Below are 25,540 nucleotides of genomic sequence, written 5' to 3'. Positions count from 1 at the left end.
CTTTCCACTTAAAAAAAAAAGGCCATTTCACAAATCCCTCGTATAAAAACACCACAAAACCCTACCTATATCCCTTTTAAAGATCAATCCCAATATTCCCAAACCTAAGCCCAACTATTTTTTTGAACAAAAAACAATTCAGGCCCAATTCTCTACTAGGCCTCAAAAGCCCATTTCACAAATCCCTACTATAAAAACACCACAAAACCCTACTTCCATTTCCTCCTCTCGTATCGTCTTCACATTCTCTCGTTCTCACACCGCCCCTACACACAGCACAGCACAGCACAGCACAGCCAAAACCACCATGGGTCGCGTTCGCACAAAGACCGTGAAGAAGTCCTCACGCCAAGTCATCGAGCGATACTACTCGCGCATGACCATGGACTTCCACACCAACAAGAAGCTCCTGCAAGAGGTGGCCATCATTCCCACCAAGCGCCTCCGCAACAAGATCGCCGGGTTCTCGACCCACCTCATCAAGCGGATCCAGAAGGGTCCGGTCCGCGGGATCTCGCTCAAGCTCCAGGAGGAAGAGCGCGAGCGCCGCATGGACTTCGTCCCCGACGTCTCCGCCATCAACACCGAACTCATCGAGGTCGACAAGGAGACTCTCGACATGTTGGCCACTCTTGGCATGGGTGACATGCCTGGCCTCGTCAAGGTCGACCCGGTTCCCGTTTCCAATATCCAGACCAATTTCGGGCGACCCGGTGGTGCTGGCGGACCCGGTAGGAGGTTCCGTGATTAGGAGGAGACTACAAGGAAAAATGGTGTTTGTTCGTTGGAACAGTTTTGAATGAAGGAGAACTGTTAGTTATTTGTCGTTTTTTTTTTTTAATGTTTTTTCTTTCATTATCGTTTTGACGTTGTCGTTTATTATGGGTATGATTTAGTGTTTCTTTTTGTTAAAGAATGGAGATTGTTTTATGAAATTCAAATGTTTGGAATCGTGATGGTGTTTTTGTTGCTGGTTATTACTAGTTAGTATTAGTTTTGGTTTTTTAGGGCATATTTTGGCTTTGGTTTGAGATGGAAAATCAGAAATGGTGTTTGAAATGAACAGGACCTTGATTGCATGTTTTAATTTTTTTTGATGTCTTTAAAACTGGTAATTTGGTGATGAATTTGTGGCTAGGATGCACTTTAATAATTTTGTTGTGGACTCGACCTAGGATGCAGAGACACTTCATTTGGGGTGTCGCTTCATCGTGTCCATGCTTCCTAGGGATTGACTGTATTTGTCAAAATTAGTAGGCTCAACTGTTATACGAATCTGGGTACAAAATGTTGCTTACTATTGAATCGAGTACAATTGATGGTGTTTTTGATTGAGGGGTACAAAATGTTGCTTTCTATTGAATTGAGTAAAATTGTTGGTACTTTTGATTGAGGGGAGGGCCATCATAGTCTCTGTCATATCATATCAATTTTTCGCTTAATGTTTAGGAGTTTGGAGCCAGTGATAGTTGTTTATAAGTATTTTTGGGGGAGACCCCGTTGAGAACTGCTGTAGGCTCGTCACTCTTCACAATTTGCTTCTGTCCTTATTTTTTGTTTCTATCTTTACTTGTAATTTGAACTTGATCAGAACCGTGACCAGTGATTTTATAATATTGAGTTCTTTTAGCTCATAAAAGATGGTGGTTTTTATTTCTTAATGGAGGGCTCATTTACACTAATTGCATGGAATAGCATGAATGAGAGAGGTAGTTAGCCGTAAGGGCTATAAGTGAGGACTGAGGAGGGTTCATTTTGAATAAGATTTCATATACAATGTATTTTGTTTGAGATTTGGCAGTTTAATTAGAATCGGATCTCAAGTCTTTTGAATATAATTTGGATTGTGATTGTGATTGTGATGTTTCCCTTTGATTGTGGATTATGCTTAAAACTTGCTTATGTTAGATGTGCTTGTATAAATGCACACTAGATGGACAATGAATTCAAAGTCTGTTCATGACATCATGCCTAAAATAACTTCGCAAATGGTGAAAATGGTTAGTCAGCTAAAGTATGAAAACCAACAATGAATGCAGGGGTGTAAGGAGGCACTTCATTTTTTCCCAATAGCAATCAGTTTCTAATTACAAAAGATAAAAAGCCACGAAATACCCCTACACCAAGAGGCATAAACTCTTCCTCATGTTCTAATTTCTGAATATAATCTTCAAGTTTAGACCAGATGGGAGTATTTACAGATCAAGCAAATATGTTCCTAACTTTCTAGATAAATGGCAGAATAAACACCTTATTTTTCAACTTCAAGCCAAAGTCATCGGGTGCAAATCCTTAACTACAAATGATTTTTGTGCTTGTAGAAGCCAACAAAAGGTTGCATCATTGCATGGCCAAGATTACTCACTTGAATTTGCAAGCCCAACCATGTTGAGCATATGGCGATCCTCCTTAAATCTTTCTAATACAGAACCTTTGACAGCATCATGCGTTCCTTGTTTCCCTTTTGGAACAACCCTCCAGCATTCTATCACTTCCGGGCATATTCGACTGGTCTTGGAAAGGCAGGGACTACCGAATGTGGTACAGTTGAACGTGTGACCCTGATCAAAGCTTGCAGAGAGAAACAGACCAAAGTGATTCACTCGTCCTCCAAAACCAATGCCATTGGGGATGTCATCTGAACTGAAATTCACGGCACACTGCAGATACATGGACACTACATATCTTAAGAACATTTTATAATTGGAGAAACAACTAAAATTGCAATGTAAATCACAGAGATGCATTTGCTTTGTGTCACGGACTTGCGTGTAATGCAACCAATTATCATCCAAAAAGGAGAAAACACCAAAACATAAGATTAATAAACATTAGCATGAAAAAACGAAATGAAACCAGTATCAGATAATCTAAACATAAAAATTGGGTTGGTTCCATCTCATCGCTTCAACCTTCCTTAAAGCTCAAAACTTCCACATGCATTTTAGATCATAGAACATGTCAAATATTTTAAACCTTATAAAACCCAATTTACTAAACTTCCTAGGTGATCAAACTTAAGCCTACCTTAAAAATATCTTTCTTGCTAGTTGCCCAAATAAAATCAGGATGAGAATAGTCAACTGATATAAAGGACCATTGAGTCAAAACCAAGCCTTGAGTTAGACTCACTGCTTCAGACTTCATTAGTTGTCCCCTTCCTAGCAGATGACAATTGTTATTACTGTTTGTTTATAAGTGACAATTGTTCTTATCATCCACGCAAGGTCAAGGAAAACCTCCAAAGAATTTTCTAATAAATCACTCAGTGATATACATATATAGGGCAGGTCTACTACCAGAACTACCTTTGCAGTTTCCATGGCCACTTTAGGCTGTTCATTTCCACTTGAAACAATATGTACGAAGTCAAAATCTATTTAGTTACTCAACCAATAAATAATTAATGAACTTAATAATCCATAAACTTATTAAACTACAGAGAAAGTTGTGACATTTAGGCAGACTTCAATCACAGCATGTGAATAGAGTTATTTTCTATCAGCAGGACCAAATAATAAAGATGAGACTCATCTAAGATCGTGCCACAATGCAAAAACCTCAAACTCAGAGCCATATGAAAACAATAGAAACTTACCCATTGTAGATTTTTGTTTGCTCCAGTAGGCCTGAATATAGAAGCCTTTGGATATAGCTGAAAAAGAAAAGACTTCATGTCTCCATAGAAATCCCCATGCCTCTCAAAAGGCTGAGAAGCATATCCTCCATATACGCAACCTTCTTTATCCTTAATAATCAACACAGTTGGCCCATCATCTTTTCTGCAGTTCAATTGAACAATTACCCATTCCACTCCTATTTAAAAATTAGTTGCAGCAACTGAGAAACTGAAATAAAAATAAAAAGCATTAAGCATTTATATTTCTTTAGGGAAAGCGAATAGGAAACAAGGCCAAAGCATTAATGCAACATAGTACAACATCAATGTTTTTATAAATAAAGAAGTCTTTACTTTATGGATAGGCATTTATGCCATTGTCTACAGGTTTCTTGCCACGATCAGAATCTTCTTATACTAGCTAAGGAAATCATCTCTACTACAGATTAGGCCTCAATGGAAGCTGTTACTACCAATTTGTACAGCAAAATCCACTTTGTCTAAGTATGCATGATCAATTTAATTTTAATTAATTAATAAGTGAATGCCAGAAAAGGTCAGGACAGCAGCACTAACAAATAATTTAGAATAATTTGGAGTATCTAGAAATATATAAGCATGCATTCTTATTTTTAAACTCTTCTAAACATAATAGGACTCTTGCACAGTCAGAATCTCACACTAAATTTGAGAACATTTTACGGATAATGCATGTTCCATTTAAGTATGCTTGATATTAAGAATCAACATAACTGAGGAGTGAACTGAAGTGGCAGTTAGTGCCAAGCACAGTAGTCCCCTTGTTTGTGTTTGTATTGTTCATATTAATGTCTATAATGCTTTCCTAGCGTTTATGTAACCATTACAACATGATCCCATGACAACTCGAATTTCAACATCAACATCATGTGTGGGAACAGAACCCATGAATCCTGTAGCCTCATTGTTCTTCTTCACATAGATTTTAGGTGTTGTTTTGAGATAGGTAGTTTTTAGGTGTTGTTTTGTTTGCTTAATACATAAGAAGTATGAAACACAACTTTTGGAGAATCATTTTCTTCAAGAAATACAATCTTGATTTAACCAAATTTAGCATTATCAAGTGCTAACAAGAAAAAACATGATGAACGATGCTTATAAATATAAGCAGCAGCAGAAAACAAAAATCAAACAAACAGCTTGGTGCAGTCATGTCACATTCCAAGTTACATTTTCTGCCTTCATGAGAAAAATTCTTCTTGTAAAAACTATATATTGCATGGTTTATTTTCTGAAAAGTATATGAGCCTCAAACGCCTCATTTTGGACTCAAAACAAAGACAAAGACAATCACAAAGAAGGAAATCAAGCTCAACTCACAAGGTATAGGAATAAAAATTTATCTCAAAAAATTTAATGAGATATAAGTTAATGAGATCCACTCACGATATATTGCCCAAGAATGTGTTGAAACTTAGGCCATTGTAAGCACTATGGTATAAAAGTTTCCATTCCTCCAGCTCTTGCTGTGAAACGGCTCCTCCAATATGCCAAGCATATTCCTTCCTCAATAACATCATATTAGAATCAACACTCTCCCCATGCAGTAGACAAGGAACTTGTGATCCTGGTCTTCCTGCACAAAATGGTGGAACATTAAAAAGAGGATTGTTTCCTGACATGTCCCACAAAATAGGATAACTAAACTGCTTCGGGGTCCATAATATACAGAACTGAAAATAATCAGGTCTGGTAAAGTGGTGGAACATTAAAAAGAGGATTGTTTCCTGACATGTCCCACAAAATAGGATAACTAAACTGCTTCGGGGTCCATAATATACAGAACTGAAAATAATCAGGTCTGGTAAAGTGGTAATTTTCCATATGAAGTATTTAAGGAACAACAGAAAAACACACACACGGGGAGGCTTTCTTCAAATATTGATCTAGTAATATGTAAAAACAGAATCCATAATCATCTAAAAGAAAAGGAACAACCCCAAGGGTTTGGTCTAGTGGTTCCCAAGGCCTCATGATATCCATAAGGTCCTAGGTTCAAAACTCTAGCCAGTATCTTGGGGTTACCCCAAGAGATTCCTCCATGTAGTCACCCAATGTGTGTGGGACATGGGGACTACACACACCTAGAGGAATAATCAGGTGCTCAAAGAACTCTAGACATCCACGTTAGCAAAACGAAACATTACACAAGTTACAAGATATCTTAATCCCTCATAAAATGATATTGCATAAGGCGGTTCATGTTTTTCTCTAATTAATAAAAATATCACAAATTTATTTTCTAAATCAGTGCCTAATACAAATTATTTTAAGAATTCAATTATTATTATTATTATTTTTTTTTTTTAATCAGGAACTAGCTATTAGAACAGTATTTGTCATGATATATGAAACCTATGACTAAGGTTCTTATGTGTCAACAAGCAAAGAAGTGCCAATGAGCTCTGGCTCAAATGACAGCTCCTTGCCCCCTTGTAAAAGCAAGCTGAAGAGTGAGATTGTTGATTCAATACCCAATAAGTAATCCGGCACCAAAAAAAAAAAAAAAAACCAAGGCAACAAAGCAATAAAAGAGCAGTAAACCAAACAACTCATAATTCTTAATAAAAATCAAATTTAAAAAAAAATTCAACTCCACTAAATTTACAGAATGTATGTGTCTTAACTACAGTTTATCTGCTTATATTTTACTTCATGTTGTTGGCAACCTTGACATGACATAATTTGCTTATTTAAAATTAAACATGATCCATTTCTTTATATAATAAAAGAAAGGGAATCGTTAATTCCACCAAAGAAGTCTCTTTTTAATTTTTTTAACAAGGTACAACTAGAAATTCTTTTCTTTCTTTTTTGGTTACTGAATAGACCTAAATACTATCAAAATGGAAAACAATAAAACTGACAGCAGTCCAAAGAATATACAAATCTAAAGCAGGAAGAAAACCTGCATCAGGTGGCATCAACAAGCTTGCGAGATACTTCTTAACAGATGGGAGAAGAGCACACCAATTTCTGAAATCTTCGAAAGACATGCTTTTTTCAGCACTTCCTTCAACATGCTTTGAAAAAGTTGCAGCATTAAGAAATATGTCCACAACGTCCTTCTGTGAACTTGGTCCAAGTTCAGCATCTTTCTCAGAAAATATAGTCCCAAACATCGCAATCAAAACAGATTCCAGATCAGACCTGACATTAAAGCTCCCAACATGATTCTCACCATCACAACCATATATATACATATACAAAGCCAATATGACTAAATTTTATCAAAGTAATCATAGTATTAAATTCAAATCTTAACTTAGAAACAAAATTCAGCGCCCAACACAATAAATAGACCTAAATTACTACCTCGCCAAAATGCCATCACCGGACACGTCTACTAATTGGTAAATGAACTCTTCAATGTCATCTTTTGTTCCTTTCTCATAAGTTCCCTGCAATAAACAATAAACCCATTACAAAATGCAGGTCTGTAAACTACTTGAACCAACCTAAGCCGACCCAAGTTTATAGTCCTACATTATGAAATGTAGGACCATAAACAAGCCGAGCCGAGTCAAGTATTATAATTTCAGAATTGGTTTATTTAATTTTATTTCAAACACGAGTTGAGCTCGAGCTTATCATGAGTATTTAAAATTCCAGGATTGGTTTTATTTAATTTTGTTTCTAACATGAGTCGAGCTCGAACAATAAACATAAATACTATAAAAATAAAAAACATAGTATATTTCACTTACTTTAGCAATAACGAGGTCTTGAAAGGAGAGGCGTTGGTCCTTGCGTTGCTGGGAGACTAAATCGAACATGCGGTCACCGAGAGGACCATGAAGTCCAAAATATGTCTGAGACAAAGATTTTAAGAAAGAATTGGAAATGTTTTTGAGTGTCGAAAATTTTAAGGAATCTTTAGAGCGAAGAAATTAAAGAAACCTTGAAAACTGAGGGAACGATGTATTGGTTATTGGTTTGAGATTGTGCAGCCAAGGATGCGAACAAGGATTTAAGATCTTCCAGTTCTTTTTTACTGAAAGCTCTACAATTGAACAATGATATATAAATTAATTAGTAAATTAATTAATCATATTATTAATTATAAACATTAACATATAGATACACAGAGAGAGAGAGAGAGAGAGAGAGAGAGAGAGAGACCTGGAGGCCGAAGCGTAGCGGGGATTCGCCGGAGGTGACTGAGCGTTGCCCATATTTTGCTTGTGTTGAACCGCTTTTTGCTTGTGCTCTCTCTTAAATTGGTTTTTGCTTTTTGGTTTTATAGTTTCTAAAGACAAGTAAAGTTTTTTTTTTTTTTTTTGTGAGAAGAAGATAAGTAAAGAATATAAGTAAAAAATACTATCAAAAAAAAAAATATATATATATATATATATATAAAGATAATAAGTAAAAAACTTTCTTTCTTTTTTATTCTCTGTTTTTTTGGGCATTTGATATTTGGCTCCAACATTAGATTTATCATACCTTTTCCATATCACATGCATATTGTATTTTGGGATGTTTTATCACTTTTTCTTTTCTTCTTCTTTTTTGCCCAAAATTAGTCCATGTGCGATTTTAGTTCTTAAAGTCCTAAAAAAGTTAAAAAGAATGCTCATTATCTCTAACATGTCAATTTTTAGTTTAGTCACATCATAATTTGGTTTTAGTTTTTAAATGAATGTTGACAAAATGACCAAATACGATCTCTTATGTTTGTTAAGTACTAAAAGTGATTAGTTTAGACTTTAGACCTAAGATGCATAGTCATGGACACAAACACTAGTACTAGTACAACACAATGACACGAGTCATTTCTGAAAAATTATAGCATAAAACGGGTGATACGACACGAATATGGCACCTTAAATGAAGTGTCCGTGCTTCTTAGCTTTAGACTTTTTAGACTAAAATTGTTCATGGACTAAAGCTTAATGGTCTAAAGAATGTATTTTGATAAGAGTTTTGTAAATCAAATGGCATCTCAACAAAGACGTCCATAGTTTAAGTCTTAAATCTCTCAACCATCAAAATATATTAAAAAAATAAATAAAAACAATATATTTTCCTTTTTATTTTTAAATGATAAATACATAAGTTTTTGATTGCTAAGTTGTGGAATGGGAAGGTGCTAAACACACAATCCCTCCAACCCAATTGTCAATCTCATAGGAAGTAAAGTTCATGCCATTTTCTGCACAAAATACATATTCATTCATCATCACATCATGCATTATTGATCACACTCATCATATGATCAAATTCATATCATAATCATAATCTAGCCCTAATATATACATCCATCGTATGCATTTAGATTTCAATGAAAGACATATCTATGAATTAACTCATATCATCAAAATTCAACATATTGTGTAATTTTGAGTCTAACTAAAACAAAATCAAATCAAATTTAGTTATTTACATGCAAGCACGTCCTCTTGCAAATGAATTAATGACAAATTACTCTCAAAAATGTCAAATGAATTGTGGCCCATCCTCTCCCAAATCAATACACTAATCTTCCACTCACTTGGATGATAGAGAATTGTGCTTATTGATGTTTTTGTTGTTGATTGACTGTGTGTAACCCAACACCTCAAGTTTTCTAGATGAAACTCTTGAAATGTCTCCAAGATTTCAACATCTTTGAGGTTCGATGATATACTTCAAGAATACAAATTCTAGAACTTTAATTATTAGAACTCTTAGAGTCAAATTGGAATGTGTTTCAAGCAATTGATGAACTCTTTTTGTTTAGGGTTTTGGTGGAATGATTGTGGAAGCTTATGAAATACTAGTGCCAAACACTTGAAAATTAGGAATCACTTAAAATTAAAGTCATAGGTGGGTTTTGTTTGACATAATAATGAAAGCCCAAGAACCTCCCACAAATAATATATTATTACAGAATGCTAGTAAGAGACTTCAAACATAAACTCTCATAGATATCATGAGACTTTAGATATTACCATGAATTTAATGAGTGGGCCCTACAATAAATGTGAGAGAAAATAACAACATTTTTTTTACTCTAAAAGTATCTAAGAATTACTCATCAAGCCAACCCTTTGGAGTTCGCTATGTATTTATTAAGCTATGTTAATCAAGAAGAAAATTTGTGTGTGTGTGTGTGTGTGTTTTTTTTTTTTTTGGAATGAGATGCACATAAATTTTTTTATTAATTAACATGATGCATTCAATTAAGATGATTAAGGTAAGACACGTTTAACAGTTCGCTACTTTTAGGGGGTGTTTAACTGGTTTCCCAAACCATCACGAAAAATAGGTAAGAGTAAAAAGAAAAATACAGATCTCAGAAACACACGCCAGAGTTGCTCAAAGTTCAATGCAAATTCTTATCCTCCGAACCTCGGAAACTACGTACAATTCCTAAAGACATTTCTCAAAGCCGCAGGAATAATTAGCGTACACCGTTTTTTCTCTTTTTCACGACTCCAATGAGCTCCAAAGAATCCGATACATGCCGATTTTGCTGAGCCTCGATCTGTAAGTTCTACAATTTCCCACTTTTTCTTCAATTCTCTGCACTGCTCTTTGATCCAATGGATCAATCATAATCGAATTTTGTGTTTATGCATCGATATGACTAGGTTTTGTTTTGTTGTTGTTGGTGAGGAAATTGTTGAAAAACAACCTTAAAATTTTCATATTATAGGTCCTAGGAAAGCAAAACACACTAATCAATAAGTGCAGTTTTTTTTTTTTTGGGGGGGGGGGGGGTGGTTCTATTTTCATCTAGATTCTCAGCAACCAAACAGAGAGATCTTAAGTATTAAATTTTATATAATTGGGTAAGTTCCGACTGAAAACTCTACTAAACTCAGCCAAAAAATGGTGCAAAACTTTGATCCAGTTGATTACTGTTTTTTTGTTTTTGTTTTTGATTGCTGATAAGGAACTAAAGAGAGCAAAATGGCAGTGTTTGTTGGTGGATTTTAGTTGAACATTTATTTATGTGAAGTCTCAAAAAATGGTTGGGGTTTGTTCAGTCATCTGTTCTAAAAACTGTTCCTTAATTTTGGCTTCAAATTCCATAAACGCATGGAACGGAAGATATGGACAAGTGTTTAATTGATGTAAGTTGATTATGATAGGTTATGTGAGAGCTGGTCGTGACAATGTCAAGGCCATGGGTACTGGTTTGTCTGCTCTTGTTAATTGTATTCACATCACAGTTTGAGTGGAAGCAACAATATGGGAATGAGCTTGAAGCTAGTTCAATCACATCCCAGAAACAGAACTATATATCTGAAAGAGAGGAAGCTGTGAAAGAAAAGGTGAGTTTGAAATGGGAATGGGTTATATTACTTTTAGTATAATGCTCAAGTATTTGATTTGTTTGTGGATTTTAAGATGTTGATTATGTGGGTTTGTGCTGAAAATCTATATATATGAATTTGATTGTCATTTTTTTGGGGGGTGGGGGGGTAGGGGGGGTGTTGTAGTTTGGACTTCATTTGGTAATGTTTACTCTTTGGAATGCATTTTAGATAGGGCTATTTTGATTACTGATAAGAATAGGAAATTTCTTTAACCCTGAATTTTCACTAAATGGAGCCTAGAAACAAAAAACCTCCATTAAATTCATTTGGATGAGATGTTTTACATTTTTAAATAAAACAATAACGTACAACATAAGTTACGGAATTTGGTTTATTGGTGTTATTATCTCTCTTTAATTGTTATTCAGCAACCAGACAGAGGGTTTACTTTTGGAATGTTTCAATGCAACCTTTTCCCCCCTTCTCCTTTTGTGAAAACTGACCAACGATAATTCAAGAGGAGCTTAGAACCTTGTTGAAGTTGAACTTGTTGTCGCAGATTCTGAACTTGTAAACTTCTATAAGCATTCACAAATTGGTTTGGCAAGAGAAGTCTATTAGAAAATTCAATCATACAACGTCATGCTTAATTTGTTTTCTATATTTTATGATAATATCAGTTTGGAGATGCAAAAGAGAGAAGCATCTCGTCTATTTGAGTTGATGGCAACGGTACCACTCGATAGTTGCACTATCTGGCAGGTTCTTATTTAACACCTGCGAAAAGAAAACATACATTGAAGAATTATTTTGAAAAGTTATACTAGCTATATTTCCTCATGTATTTTTGCAACAATTGTCTTTTTCACTCAAGCTACACCAGCTGCCTTTGATTGCCAAGAATATTGCTTTGTATTAGCAAAGGCCTTTCGGGCCATGCTCTTTTGCTTTATTAATACTATTCAAACACACACACTTGTTGGGTCTTGAACCCATGACTTCACCATCCACCTTGATCTTAAAAGGGCTTATAAGGGGAGGACGTGTCATCTAAGTACATTCATTTTTGTTCTATAATTCATGTGACAATCCTGGCGATTCAAATATTAGTTGCCCGCTCCCTCACCCCCACCCCCCCCCAAAAAAAGAAAAAAAGAAAAGAAAGAAAGGCGGTTTGATTACCTTGTTCTGATTGTTAGATTTTGAACATTGAACATTGAACCTAGCTACATCGATCCACATGATATTGGGCTTCACAAATTCTTTGATGTGTAAATCATTTTTAGTCAATGCTTGAAACATTAACTTTTCCTTGCTTGCATGAGGGGTTATTTTGAGGTCTACTTGTTGAAGCCTCTGTCAGCTACTTCACCCTCAATACACAAATTATCTTTTAGCTTGATTTCGGGCCTTCATAGGGCATGGTGTCTTCTCTTACGGCCTTGACCAATGATTTTTTTCCCAGGGTGGCCAATTGATCATGACCTGTTTGGGGGGGGGGGGGGAGGAAAGAGACGGAAATAAGAGTCAAAATAGAAAACTAGGCTTCACCACCTAATGGGGCTAAGACCACCAAGCTGAAGAAATTTTTTCATTAGAAAATTTTAATTCAAAATATAATGTCTTACACCATCCCTAGAGCCTCTTTTTAATAGGCTTATCTTCATTCATAATAAAACCCAAAGTCAAAATTCAAAATGTCAAATGATCTCAAAGTGTGAAAATCTGAAACAATAAAACTCTGAAATATATGCTGTCCCAACATGGAAAATATGAAATTATCCCTAGGTAGGAAACTTAGGCGTGGCTTGGTCTGGGCAAGGTGCAGCCTTGGTTGTCAATAAAATGATCAGATAGGACCTGCTATAATTTGTCACATTAAATACTTGAAGGAAAGTTTATAATGCTTAATGATTTTATTGTCGGCCTGCACAATTTTCTTGGTAAAGAAACCATAGGTTTTCACTTGATTGTAAATGTGTCATGTTTCTTGCAAAAGAACTCTCAAACAATCAAGTCACAGAAACAGCTCTTATACAAATTCATCGCCAACACCCCTTTTCTTACAATGCTTGCTTTCATATGGATTCTATCTGGCCACTTCCTGACAGTTGGTGTTTTGGGACTAATAGCTATTAACCCTTCACCTATCCTATTTCCTGTCTTTCTTTCTCAGTTAGAACTATTCCCGATTGTCTCATGACCTCATCCAATAAATTGCAATAGTAAGTTGAATAGTTTCCTTGAAAGTCTCAAACCATACAAATGATGCCCAAAATGCCTATGCAATCCCCCAATTTCAGCGAAACCCCACTTTGGAATGTTAATTTCAAGTCTTCTCTGTCATTCATTATCAAGCCTGCTGTAAATGACCTCAGTTGCCTTTAATACTGTTGCCACTTGGATCCAGCATGTTATAGTATTGCAGTCAATTGGATTTGCCAATTTAACAAAGGATCTTAGGACAGAGTTCTTTAGGTATTTAACTAAATCTAATATTGGTGGTTCCGATCTAGGATGTGGTAAAGTATATTTGAAATATGATGGGAGGAGGATGAGATAGGCAAATATTTGGAAAATCATAAGAGGGCAAACCAATGCTTAATTGTTATTGCATGAAAACCAGCATCTCACTGTTGCTTGTTGGTTAGCAAAGTTTCAGAGAACCCTCTATTCTATTCTAATTTAATATTTGATATAATTACTTGTTGCTGATTGAGTATGACTAGGGATAAGATTTTTACAGGCGACAATTTGCGGGGTAGAGGCCTTGATTTTGTTGACTGGTGTATTATGTTCGTTGTAATGGGGAGACGGTGGATCATTTGCTACTCCATTGTGAAAAAGCTTATCAGTTGTGGAGCTTGGTTTTTAGATCTTTTGGGATTTCTTAGGTCTTGCCAATATCAGTTGCAGATACTCTTTTTGGTTGGTGGAATTGGTTTGGAAAGTACTCTTCTAGCATTTGGAATTTAGCTCCGTTGTGCCTAATGTAGTGTATTTGGAGGGAGCGAAATTGGCGAACTATTGAGGACATGGACAAATCTGATGACCAGTTGCTTGCTTCTTTTAGTGGTTCTCTATTTGAATGGTCTAGGGCTTAGGGACTCACCTCTAGTGATTCTCTCCCTTTGTTCCTTACTTCTCATCTTTGTAATTAGCTTTTTCTGTCTATTTGTTTCTTTTTCTGTACTCTTTGTTCTGCCTTTTGCTTTTTTCTTGAGGTAGCTTTTTGAATATACATCTTTCTTACTTATCAAAAAAAAAAAAAAAAGAGTATGACTAGGATGCAAAAGTTTAATTTTTGGAAAGCATTATCTGATGACATTTATTTTTTATTTTTATCTATAGTTTTGAAAGAACTTCTTCATCTACAACACCCCCTTTTCTTCTTTGATATTATATGAAGCCTGTACAAGGATTGGGACTTCATTTAGAAACTATATAAGAAACTAGTCCAGATGCTAGTTAGGGTCATGGGCAGTCACTGGCTAATAAGGTGGAGGAGATTGCTGAACTGGTGACAAATAGACGTGATGATGAGAGGCCTGCAAATGAATCGTCAGTAGAGGAGACTGTTGAGCCAGCTAAAGATCAGGAAATCTAGATACTAGTTTGGGTTATGGGCAGTCACTGGCTAATAAGGTAGAGGAGGCTGCTGAACCGACAACAAATAGATGTGATGCTGATAGGCTTGCAAATGAATGGTTAGTAGAGGAGACTGTTGTGCTAGCTGAAGATCAAAAAATGTGGTATGCAAAGAGTCAGTGGGCAGACAAGTACATCACTGAGGACAGTGAAGAGCAACGTGCCTAGTTCCATGGCACATTTGACAAATGGTGCCAATAGAACCCTGATGAGAGCCACAATTGCGAGTTTGTTGTTGCAGCCTCAGTTTCAGGTTCAATTCCTGTTACTTCCCCTTGATGACCAGGACCACCATTCCTTGACATGAACAAAGATGGGAATCTTAGAACTATGGCTGACCACAGGGATTGTTGGGTGAGGAGGGCAATTTGTGGAGGCAGAGTAAAAGCAGATGCATGTGCCTCAAGGGATGATAGGCGAGCCTGAAGATCCTGAAAGGATGGTAACAAGAGGAAATGGAGGGTGGCAGTCATTATCATCCCATAACCCAGGCCCAAGCCACTAAGGACATATGTCACTAAATCATCTTTGGAAGTTGGTCATCCAATTGAGGCCAGAGATCTAACTGAGGATTTGGCACAAAGGATGAAGTCAGAGATGGACCATGCTGGTACATGTGGCTTGAATTGGTTGTCATGGTTTGACCAAATTCAAAGTTGAATTAGGAATGGCTAGCTGAGTTTATATGATGCTTCTTTTCTATGTGTGCAGCGATGATCCCTTTATACCCTAGCTGAATTAGTTATACATAAGTATTTGGCCTCTCAAGTATTCTGTGTGTGTGCATGAATCCTCTCTTGTGTTGCGGTTAAAGAATAGGTTCACAAGAATTCTCTTGTCTTGCCATGTGCTAGTGATAATTGAGAGAGAGAGAGAGAGCATAGGATGTTATTGGGATTTGGGTTTATTTGAGGAAATCTTTGTGCCACTGTTGTAATCTTCCTAATTTATGGTGAAACTTTCTTCTTATTGTTGCCCATGGACATAAGTATATTGATGAACCATGCCAATTCTTGTATTCCTTGTGTGTTTGTGTGCACACGGTTGTTGCCACCGTCAACTAGTGGCTCCATCTTGCAAATTGCAACAACATTCTGGATGTTTCATCTCCCTCAACATTCAAATCAAGAGTTAGATCAAGAGTGATGTTTCACAAGTGGGTGCAATAGTGGTGCTATGAGGGCATGTGGTAATTGGCGAAGGAACGGCGGTGATGGAGGAGACAGAGCCTTGACTCCAAAGGTAAAGAAAGAAAGGGAAAAAAAAAATGGAAAGAGAATTAAAAAGTGATTTAGGTCGTGACACTCTTTGATACCGTGTAGAAATTCAGAAATTTTTTTATTTGCATTGATTTCTGATTGGGTATATACAATACAATGATCTGTATAAGGAATATACATTAAATGTAAAATAAGCACATGCCTAAACATGAGGCTAATAAGTTGTGTGCACCACTTTGGGCCCTTGTCAGCCTAATCCCAATCTCATAAGGTGCAAATTGGATCTAACTCTTGAAACATACAACCTGCACTTTTTGTGCACGAGTCTGGCTAACTAATCCACCTTTTTATTGTGAATCCATTCTTTTACATTTTTGCCTCTGCTTTCTTCCTTAATCAATACTTTAAGGTTTGAGTCAATTTAGCATCTGCACATTAGTTGTTAGAGAATTGCATAATTGAATAAAATTTGGTACACAGACATTTGGTTTCCTCCCCAAACACGGCATTTTTTCCCTGTGATTTGAGTGGGAGGTAAATACAAGGGATGATTCACTATTTCTAATGTAGAGTTTTTTTTTTTTTTTTTTTTTTTTTCATTTATGTAGTATGGGAATCTCAATGTTGATGGGACCTTTTTGTTGACTTCTTTTATTCATCAAAAACAAACCATCTCCATGTAATTGAACTGCATTTCATATAGTTGCCTCTCGGAAAGTTTTAACCCAAACTCCAAGTTTATTAGCGCTTTTAAAAATAAAAATAAATAAATAAATAAAACTGTGTGGTATTGATACCTTAACACTAGTTTGTTGTGCTTGACATCATATTATACCTGAAGGTTCCTTCTTTAAATTCTACCTTTCCTATAATAATGCATTCAGTTTTAATTTGACAAAATTGCTGGAGTTGAAATTTCTACCCTCATTTTGAAGATGGCAATTTTCATCTTAGTGTACTACTTGAGTTTTGATGATAATAGGCTATCAAATTTACTGCAGATTATCCTCTCTCAAGAGAAGAATATTCAGAAACTTAATGAGATTGTGCAAAGTCTTCGAGAAGAATTGTTACATTGCAGGGGTGGAAGTGAGGTTGTCAATAGCACAGCAACCCATTTGACTGAACTTCTAACTGAGCTTGAGCGTCATCCAATCTTGGAGGATTAGTTATGGGTCGAACATGTTGAATCAATGTGTTTGATAATTGTAAGTAGGAAAACCTTGTTATCTTTCCAAGCTATGCTACTTCATTCTAAGGTTCTATCCAAATTGTAATAGTTGACTACTTGACTTACAAAACACAACATTAAATCCACATATTCTATTGTTAATATGTCATGATTGTCAATGTCTGTATGTTCTATGCTTTCCTCTGTTGTGGTTGTATTCTGTCTATGTAGCATTGACCAATCATGAAGTAATTTTAATGGTTATTGGTGATGTTGGTGGCAGCTACTATTGTTTGGAGCAGAATCAAAAGTTTAATTCATTTCTTTTATGGAAAATATTGGGAACCATAATGGATTAATTCCTTCATATTTATAGAGATAATTGAAAGACTGATGAGTAATTTCTTCTTCTTCTTCTTCTTTTTTAGATAGGATTGATGAGTAATTTCAACTGTATACAGCTATACCATATACCCTGGGAAACTGAAGGTCAATAGATTCTCAATCATTTCCTTGGAAATCAGTTCTCTGAATGCATTTATCAAATTTGGACATGAAAGTTATGGTCTCATTCAAGTTAAAGTTTACAAAGGCTTTTCTTGTCATTTAGGAGTCCTAGATGGTATAATCATTAGTCTCATCTTCCAGCAATTTGCATGAGCTATCATGAACAATCTTTGGAGTGTCACACATTTAAATGTTCCTTAAATTTCTCTTGTCAAAACAATGTCCTGAAAGAATAAGGAAGTGGTTGAAAAGTTTTCAACGTTAGCTTGAGTTACAAGTCAACAAAAGATACTTCAATTGATGGATGCTATAATTTTTGCACAATTATTATATCAGGTTCTTCAAAGTCTTCATTGAAGGGGAAGAAACCTTAGCAGATGCCAGTTAAATTTAATCTTGAAGCTGAACAGACTGTTGCAAACAATTTTAACTTCATTCATAGATTTCAAGTAGAACGTACTGTTTGTTGTTCTAGGACTCAAAAAATTTATTGCGTTTACATTGTCACTTAAATCTCTGTTCATCTTTGGTAAACAAACAGGAATGAACCTTACCAACCGACATACTTTCTCTTAGCTTTCACCATTTCTGGAAAGCCTGTGGATCATGGTATTCACTCCCCCTGCCTTATTTTCTTTCCCTGTCCTTCAAATTAATGCCAATTGTAATTCCATGTGACCTTGGCTTCTATTCCACCGCTTGATACACGTTGTTTGAACTGTTATTGTGTACGGTAGAAGAAGAGGATAGGAAACCTTTGTCTGTCATACATACACACACATTTGAGATTCTGTACTCAAATTATGAAATCTATCCAACTACATTGGATTGGTTGAGTCAATTTAATGTCACCACTATTATTTATAATCAGCTTCGCTACTTGGGGGGCCCCAACTCCCCAATAGTTGGTATGAATAAATTTCTGGGTGACCCAAAAAATTCTTAGTGCTTACTACTGGGGCCTTTAAACTGTTGTTTGTATGGTTAGTATTCAACTGGTTAAATAAGAAATATGAATACTATCAATAGGATCTGCAACCTTCTGATTGATATAATTATTCAACAAGGACCCTGAGTTCAATTATGCCCCAAAATAGATGGGGGGAAAAAATTAATTTGAATTATTCAACTAGGACCCTGTCCTTCAAATTAATAATTAAGTACTTCGCACCAATAAAATCAAGCCACTTAATACAAAAATAACAAGCTTAAAAGATCATGTGAAAATGGGACCGAATTTTTGCATAGTCGTCTTTTTTTTTTTTGGGCTAAGTAATTAAGGAGAAGAAGATGAATAGATGAAGACCTTTTAGGTGTTAAGTCCCAACTCTTATTCTAACTTTGAAGGTAGCCTAAATCCTATTGGTAAAACTAAAAACATGGAATCTTATTGTACTTATTTGCCTTCTACAGTGACCTTAGAGAGTGGGGGAGAGCTTGGCTTGTGTAGATGATTCTTGAATTAAATGTGAAGGTGAGCATCATAGTTGCTTTCTAGGCAATTTTCAAGCTGTAGCTATGAGGGAATATATCTTCGTTTCTGTTTCATACGATATTATATAATGTCCAATCTAGAGCTTTAAACTGAAGTCGGTCACACATGACAGGCCTAGATTGATTATCACCAGGGTTGAATCAATTTAAAGTCCTGGATTTTTGAGGTAGGCATCAATCAATGGGACTAAACTACTAAGACTATAATAAATTCTTTTGGCCGTTATAGACAGACATACTGGTTTAATAGCCAATTAATATACTTGTGAGCCGTCAAGATCATGGTGTTGGATTAGATTAATATACAGACTCCGACTAGGGAACAAGTTAGATATTGCCGACCTGAATTGAAAAGGGGTCAGTAGCCAGAATTCATAACTGCAACCACAGCTAACCTTTGGTGCCCCAAGAGGTTCTATAGCTTTGATATAATGATATCATTCCTAGCATTATTGAGATAGACAACTGATCTTCCATAATTTATAGGAGTAGTTTTTAGTGTACTTCATTTTTTGTCTCCCTTTTTTTTTTTTTTTCATTGTAAGCTGTTTGCAAACAGAAACTCCTAAATTAGAAAAAAAATATTGTATGCACCGATCTCATGAGACCAATGTCTTACTGACATGTGGGTCAATTATTTGTAAATAGAAATTCTTAAATTGGAGAAAAATCTTGTATGCGCCAATCTCATAAGACCAGTGCAAGAGATAATGTCTCCATAAATTATTTATTTTCATAAGCTAAAGTTGATTAATAGCTCCTAAAATGGCAGTCAAAATTTTTGTTGAAGGGGAAATCTTTTCCAAATTATGCTTTTCTAGGGAAACTATTATGCTTGCATCATACTAATGGAAGAAAAAAAAATTATTTGAGAGGATGAATAGAATTTTAAGAACTTTACAATAGAGTTATTTTAAGAATTTTAGATGGTCCAAATTCAACCCGAAATAGTATTAATCAACCTTAACCAATAGCATCAATAACTCAAACCAATTATTTAATTTTTGTAGATATAAGCTAAAAAAAAAAGCATTTAGCTAACAAGAGATGGTTCAAATGGTAAAATTTGAGCATTTCATCTAACCCACCTAGGTTCAAGTCTTACTGTCAGCCATCTTTCTTGCAGATCTTAACCTAAACACCTTGCCCGAAAGATGGAGTAACTTAACTAACCCCATTTTTTTCTACCAAAAGAAAAAAAAAAAAAAAAAAAAAAACATTTTTTTATTTAAATTTTTAAGAGTCCTTCTAGTGCTTTTTTTTTTTTTTTTTTTTTTTTTTTTTTTTTTTTTTTTTTTTTTTTTTTTTTTATCGAGGGGACGTGTGCTTTTCGTACTTATGTTTAGATTGCGTCAACTATAAATTGTAATCTCACTCACCCACCTCAATTTTGAACCCCCAACAGATATACTTAAATTGGAGTAATTTGGAATGCAATTATGTCAGTGGTTAGCAGAGTTTTGAGAAAAACAAGACGTGTAATCAAAACTAAAACGTAATTCTCACGAAAAGTTGGCTGCCCTTATTACCCAAATTTCCTTTGCCTTCGAGAAGGATTAATCACCGCCACTAATCTGTTCCCATCGATCTTTATCACACTAATGGTAGATCATTAATGTTTGCTCCAACTTTTGGTTCTTTTGTACTTGTAAATTCAATAGGAACTGTGTTAAGCGGTAATGGCTAATGACATTTCACTTCAATCCTAAGCAACTAACCACTTCTTTAATTACATACTCCATATTAAGAGGCTTAAACCACCAAACAAAGAGAAATTTAAAAAAACAAATTACGAAAATGTTAAAGGATGTTCGACTTTGATTTAGGCAATATGTGTAGAAAATTTTTATGAAATTAAAAAATTAAAAAAAAAAAAAAAACTGATTCTTTTTAACAACTTTTTATATTCTTTATGAAAGTGATATCAAAACTTTCATAAAATTTTCTATAAACAAATATTCAAAAGACATCTATCAACCAAACCAAAAATTCTTAATTCAATCCTACTCTTTTATTTTTTGAGGTTCAAAATCTGTAAACATGACCACGTGATTTATCTCTTCTTCTTCTTCTTCTTCTTCTTTTTCTGTAGTTTTTGAATAAGTGCTTAGAGCAAGCAAGCAAGCAAGAATATGATAAATTTTTTTGTAGATTTTTTTCCCACTTATCAGATTAAATTACTCTGATTTATGTTACTATTTTTTTTTTTTTTTAAGAAAAGAATGTATGCCAATTAAACAAAAACTTGTATTTAAAGGAAACCACAGTGATAGGCCATGGGCTTTTTATGCTAGATTATGCCAATTCCATTTATAGTATAGCACACTTGGAATTCAAAGCGAAGGCCCACAAGATGGCTGTAAAAAAAACTCACCTCTTTTCTTAAAGGGTCATGTTAACGAGTGCCCTAAAGACACTCGTTAATAATTCAATTTGGAAAAGTTTTAATACCACTTTTATGGAAAATAAAAAAAGTTATCAAAATATTAATTACTTTTTTTTCATTTCCCATAAAAACTTTCTTTAAATAGATTATTAATCAGTGCCCTATGGACATTCGTTAGCATTTCCCTTTCTTAAATACTCCGTACGCTTGGGCGATGGAGCTTTGAAAATTGAAAAAGTACTTCCTATCCTGGATTAATAACATGAAAAAAAAAAAAAAAAAAAAAAAAAAAACCTAGTTTAAACCAGCTTTTTTATTTATACTGACTTATGATAGGCTGACACCTTAGCTAGTAGTGAAAATATTATAAGATTTTGTCATGCTCGTAAAAGAACACCATCTCATAAGTCCAATCAAAATCATTTATGAAACATCTTCCTGGGAATTGGAAATGTTTTACATCTCCTATAGGAGAGAGAATAAAACTCTTGAAACCTACAAAATAATAAAAATATGTTAAAACCTCCAAAATAGTGAAAATACCATTGAAATCTCCAAAACACCCTCGAAGCTCCAAAATAATAAACTACTCCTAAAAGATGCAAAATACTCTAAAAACCTCCAAAGTGACAAAAAAAAACCCGCAAGACCTTTTACTGAAAGATTCTTAAGCCCTTCAAAATAATTTTTTTTATTTTAAAACTCCTAAAATCTCCAAATTGACCTAAATACCTTCAAAACCTTAAAAAATAACTGAAATACCCTAAAACATATAGAATGACTAATATACCTTCAAAACAAAAATTCCCTTGAACATCTTTAAAATGACTAAAATATCCTCAAACCCTCTAAAATGATAAAGTAATCTCTAAAACTCTTTAAAATGGCCAAAATACCTTTAAAATTTAAGAAATACATAACTAAAATACCATCAAAATCTCCAATATGACTAAAAGTTTCCCTAGAACCACCAAATGACAAACACACCCCCTCCAAACCACCGAAATGATGAGAATTCCCATCAAGACTTCAATAATGACCATGATATACCTTTAAAAGCTTGAGAGTTTCTCCCAAAATTTTAAAGGTCACCAAAAAAAAAATATATTTTCAACTAGTTTTTTTCTTCTTTATTTATCCTTTTTTTTTTTTTAATGTTGATTTGTTGATAGTTTTTATTAAATATTTTTTTGGTTGTACTGTTATTTTCAATTATTTTATTTGGATTGTGCTTATTATTAATTCAAGTTTAGAAAATTAAAAAACTTAGAGAAAAATACATTAATAGAAGTAATATAAAAAAAAAATGTCAATTAACACAGAGTATAACTTTGAATATAATAAAATGACAAAAAAGAATATATGTGACCAAAGCTTACTAAACTATTGGTGAATTAAAATTATTATTTAATATAAATACAATAATATAGTAATTTTTGTGATGTTTCATCCGAGTCAAGTGCCAAAAGAATCGTTTTCAATGTATTTCTAAGATACAAACCAAATACTGAAAAAAAAAAAAAAAAAAAAAAAAAAATCTTTAAAGATGATTTCAATTGAAAATATTTTCAACCAAAAATATTTTATGCCAAAACAATCGGAGCTCAGCTTATATAAATGGCGCTTCCATCTCTTGTCAGAACAAGGTAAGGTCATGGTTCAAGAGTCAAGACCATGGGTACTTGAGTACCTTATAATTAAGAAAGATCAATGTATGTCGTGGCCTCGTGGGTGTCCCACAGCTTATGGGTTCCATGCACCTGTTGGACACACAAGTTGTGAGATACCCAATTCATATAACCGTTGCATATATATATATATATATATATATATATATATATTTATATAAGATAATTATTATGATTATTGAGGGGCAATAAACTATAGTTTAATAGTATTTTCTTTTCTTGTAAAAATAATGAGTAATGTTATAAACATAACAATTTTCATGAAATTTTTCACAATATCCGACGTCACAAGTTTTTAATAATTCTTATCTGAACTCATCATTGATATCACTCTAATATCTACTATTAACAATTTTTCACCTTCAAAATTATAGAATATTTGTGAACTTTTTTGTGGCTTTAGAGTTATTGAAGGATAATAAGGTAATGGGTTCTAAGAAAAACCACCCTTGGCAAAGAAGAATTTTAATTAAAATTTAGATAACTTACATTTTATCCCTCTAAATTATACCATTTTTACACTTGTTCACTAAATTACAAGAATGCACACATACCTTTAAACTATTACCGCATAATACTTGCCTCTATAAACTATGAGTGTACACTTACTCTCTAAACGTAACATTTTGCACCCATCTCATGGGTAACAGTTTAGGAAAGTAAGTATGTATTCTTATAATTTAGGAAGGTAAATATAAAAATGAGTATAGTTTAAGGAGGTAAAATATACATTCTCATAATTTAGAGCATTAACATTGGTGGTGTAAAAAAGTCATATTGTTATTTTTAGCGCCACCAATATAAAAATGTAAACGTACATAGGACATGTAAAAGAATCTCAAGTCACGTGATATCACGTGTTGGGGATGTGGCCTATCGGGTAAAATCTGAAGCATTAACTTTTTCTTGCTTTATATAATTTTAATGGCATTGATGGGTCTATCATAGAAAAATGCAACTCCATTTTAAAGATGGGTTGGCTTTTAAAGCCGGCTTTTATTTAAGTGTACCTCTCTGATTTCACCATACCAAAGACAAGACTCAAGAGAAAAGAAGGAGAACACTACTTGAATCATTGAATGTTCTTTTATTTTATTATAGCTAGCATTTTAATTTCCTCTGATAGGTTTTTGGTGGTGTATGGTTGGCACATGAAATGATGTTTGAATGCTTCTCTCTGCTATGTAAAGAGCAATCAAATAAAAATGAACAGAACTCTCTCTCTCTCTCTCTCTCTCTCTCCAAATTGAAATGCTTTTCATGCATTTCAATGTAGGGAAGGTTGAGAATTGAATTCAAGTTCCACGAATAGAATAAAAATATTAATAGCACACAACCCCTTGATTTATAATACTAGTATATATTGTATAAATGCAGGAATTATGATCATGAGTTTGATTCCTTTTGACCATTTATTCTCAATTTAAATTAATTCACTTTAACAACCTCCTCTGATGTACTAAGAGCATTCATTGCCAATGGAAAATGTAGGGAAAAAGTACAATCTAGGCACAAAAAGGTGTTGGCAATCGGACTTGTAAAATGTCAGAATTGCAAATTTTTTTACAATTGTGCTACAGTGCCATCCTAAAAAATTATAATATATTTTAAAAATTATGACACTGTAGCACAATTGTAAAAATTATAATATATTTTAATTGATAAAGTTGTATTGGAATATATTATATTATTTTAATTAGTAATATATATTATTTTAATTAGTAACATATATTATTTTAATGAATAGAATAGGAAAATAAAAATTGGTATATTGGATGTATTGTAAAATGGTATGGTATAATTGATAAAGTAATTTTTTGAGATGGTAAAATAAGATAGGATACAATTTTCCATTGTGAATGCCCTAAGCTGAATCCCATTTATGATTTATGATTCTGTTGTTACTCTAAAGGATGTCGTTATTTGGATAAGTGATGTTAGAAACATTACAATTTTTATTCAATAAAAATTACAAATTGATATATCTAAATGAATTTAAAAAAAAAAAAATAGCAGTACTATGTTGTTGATGTAGTATCAATTATATTCATTATCATATTAATTCATAAATTTTTAATAATAAAAAATTGAAATTAGTTTTTTTTAAATTTAAAAAAAAAATCGAAGATAAATCTTTGAGAGCAATGAATCAACTTCCTTGAGGCTGACACTTTTTTCTGCCTGTAAAGTTTGGCATAGTACCTAAATTTATAGTTGCTTGTACCCTTCTGACTAGTTGCCTTTCGAAGTTTGATTAACATTTTTTTTTTTTATAAACAACGTTTCATTAACATGTTTGGTGAAATGAATGTAAAAGCACCCAAGGTACTCTCAATCTTCATTTATAGTTGTTTGCTTTGACAATATAGGAAATTACTTTTATTTCACGATAAGTTCAAAGTCTAGAGGATCAAACTCTTTCAATCGAAAGAGCAAATTAGCAGCTCCAAAGACAATTTTCAAATCTTTATTTAGAGAGAGAGAGAGAGAGAGAGAGAGAGTGAGAGAGTTTGTTCGTTTT

The 25,540-nt window shown here is 34.0% G+C and overlaps 3 protein-coding genes across 4 annotated transcripts; 2 read left to right on the top strand and 1 right to left on the bottom strand.

Moving 5' to 3' along the window:
- The first annotated feature begins 213 nt into the window (after positions 1-213).
- LOC115951380 (40S ribosomal protein S17-like) lies at positions 214-977 on the top strand. Its single transcript, XM_031068596.1, has one exon. The coding sequence runs from the start codon at positions 308-310 to the stop codon at positions 749-751; it is 444 nt and encodes a 147-aa protein (XP_030924456.1). The 5' UTR covers positions 214-307; the 3' UTR covers positions 752-977.
- A 1,057-nt stretch (positions 978-2,034) lies between these two features.
- LOC115954183 (MTOR-associated protein MEAK7) lies at positions 2,035-7,934 on the bottom strand. 2 transcript variants are annotated; one of them, XM_031072092.1, is made up of 8 exons: positions 7,781-7,934; positions 7,559-7,661; positions 7,366-7,470; positions 6,974-7,059; positions 6,567-6,808; positions 5,045-5,234; positions 3,599-3,782; positions 2,035-2,660 (listed from the first exon to the last, which is right to left on the bottom strand). In XM_031072092.1, exons 1-8 carry the CDS (start codon positions 7,831-7,833, stop codon positions 2,358-2,360), a joined length of 1,266 nt encoding a protein of 421 aa, XP_030927952.1. In that variant the 5' UTR covers positions 7,834-7,934; the 3' UTR covers positions 2,035-2,357. The 2 variants fall into 2 exon arrangements, with proteins under 2 accessions (XP_030927952.1, XP_030927953.1); XM_031072093.1 differs by lacking the exon at positions 5,045-5,234 and having other exon boundaries at positions 3,599-3,816; positions 7,781-7,887.
- Positions 7,935-9,881: 1,947 nt separating this feature from the next.
- Positions 9,882-17,222, top strand: LOC115953207. The gene is made up of 3 exons (XM_031070742.1): positions 9,882-10,129; positions 10,738-10,920; positions 16,775-17,222. The coding sequence occupies exons 2-3, from the start codon at positions 10,762-10,764 to the stop codon at positions 16,940-16,942; spliced, it is 327 nt and encodes a 108-aa protein (XP_030926602.1). The 5' UTR covers positions 9,882-10,129; positions 10,738-10,761; the 3' UTR covers positions 16,943-17,222.
- Positions 17,223-25,540: the final 8,318 nt, after the last annotated feature.

The sequence above is a fragment of the Quercus lobata genome, chromosome 7 (genome assembly GCF_001633185.2).
Source record: "Quercus lobata isolate SW786 chromosome 7, ValleyOak3.0 Primary Assembly, whole genome shotgun sequence".
NCBI lineage: Eukaryota > Viridiplantae > Streptophyta > Magnoliopsida > Fagales > Fagaceae > Quercus > Quercus lobata.
The sequence above is the reverse complement of the archived record's forward strand: the minus strand, read 5'-3'. Positions and strand labels throughout refer to the sequence as shown.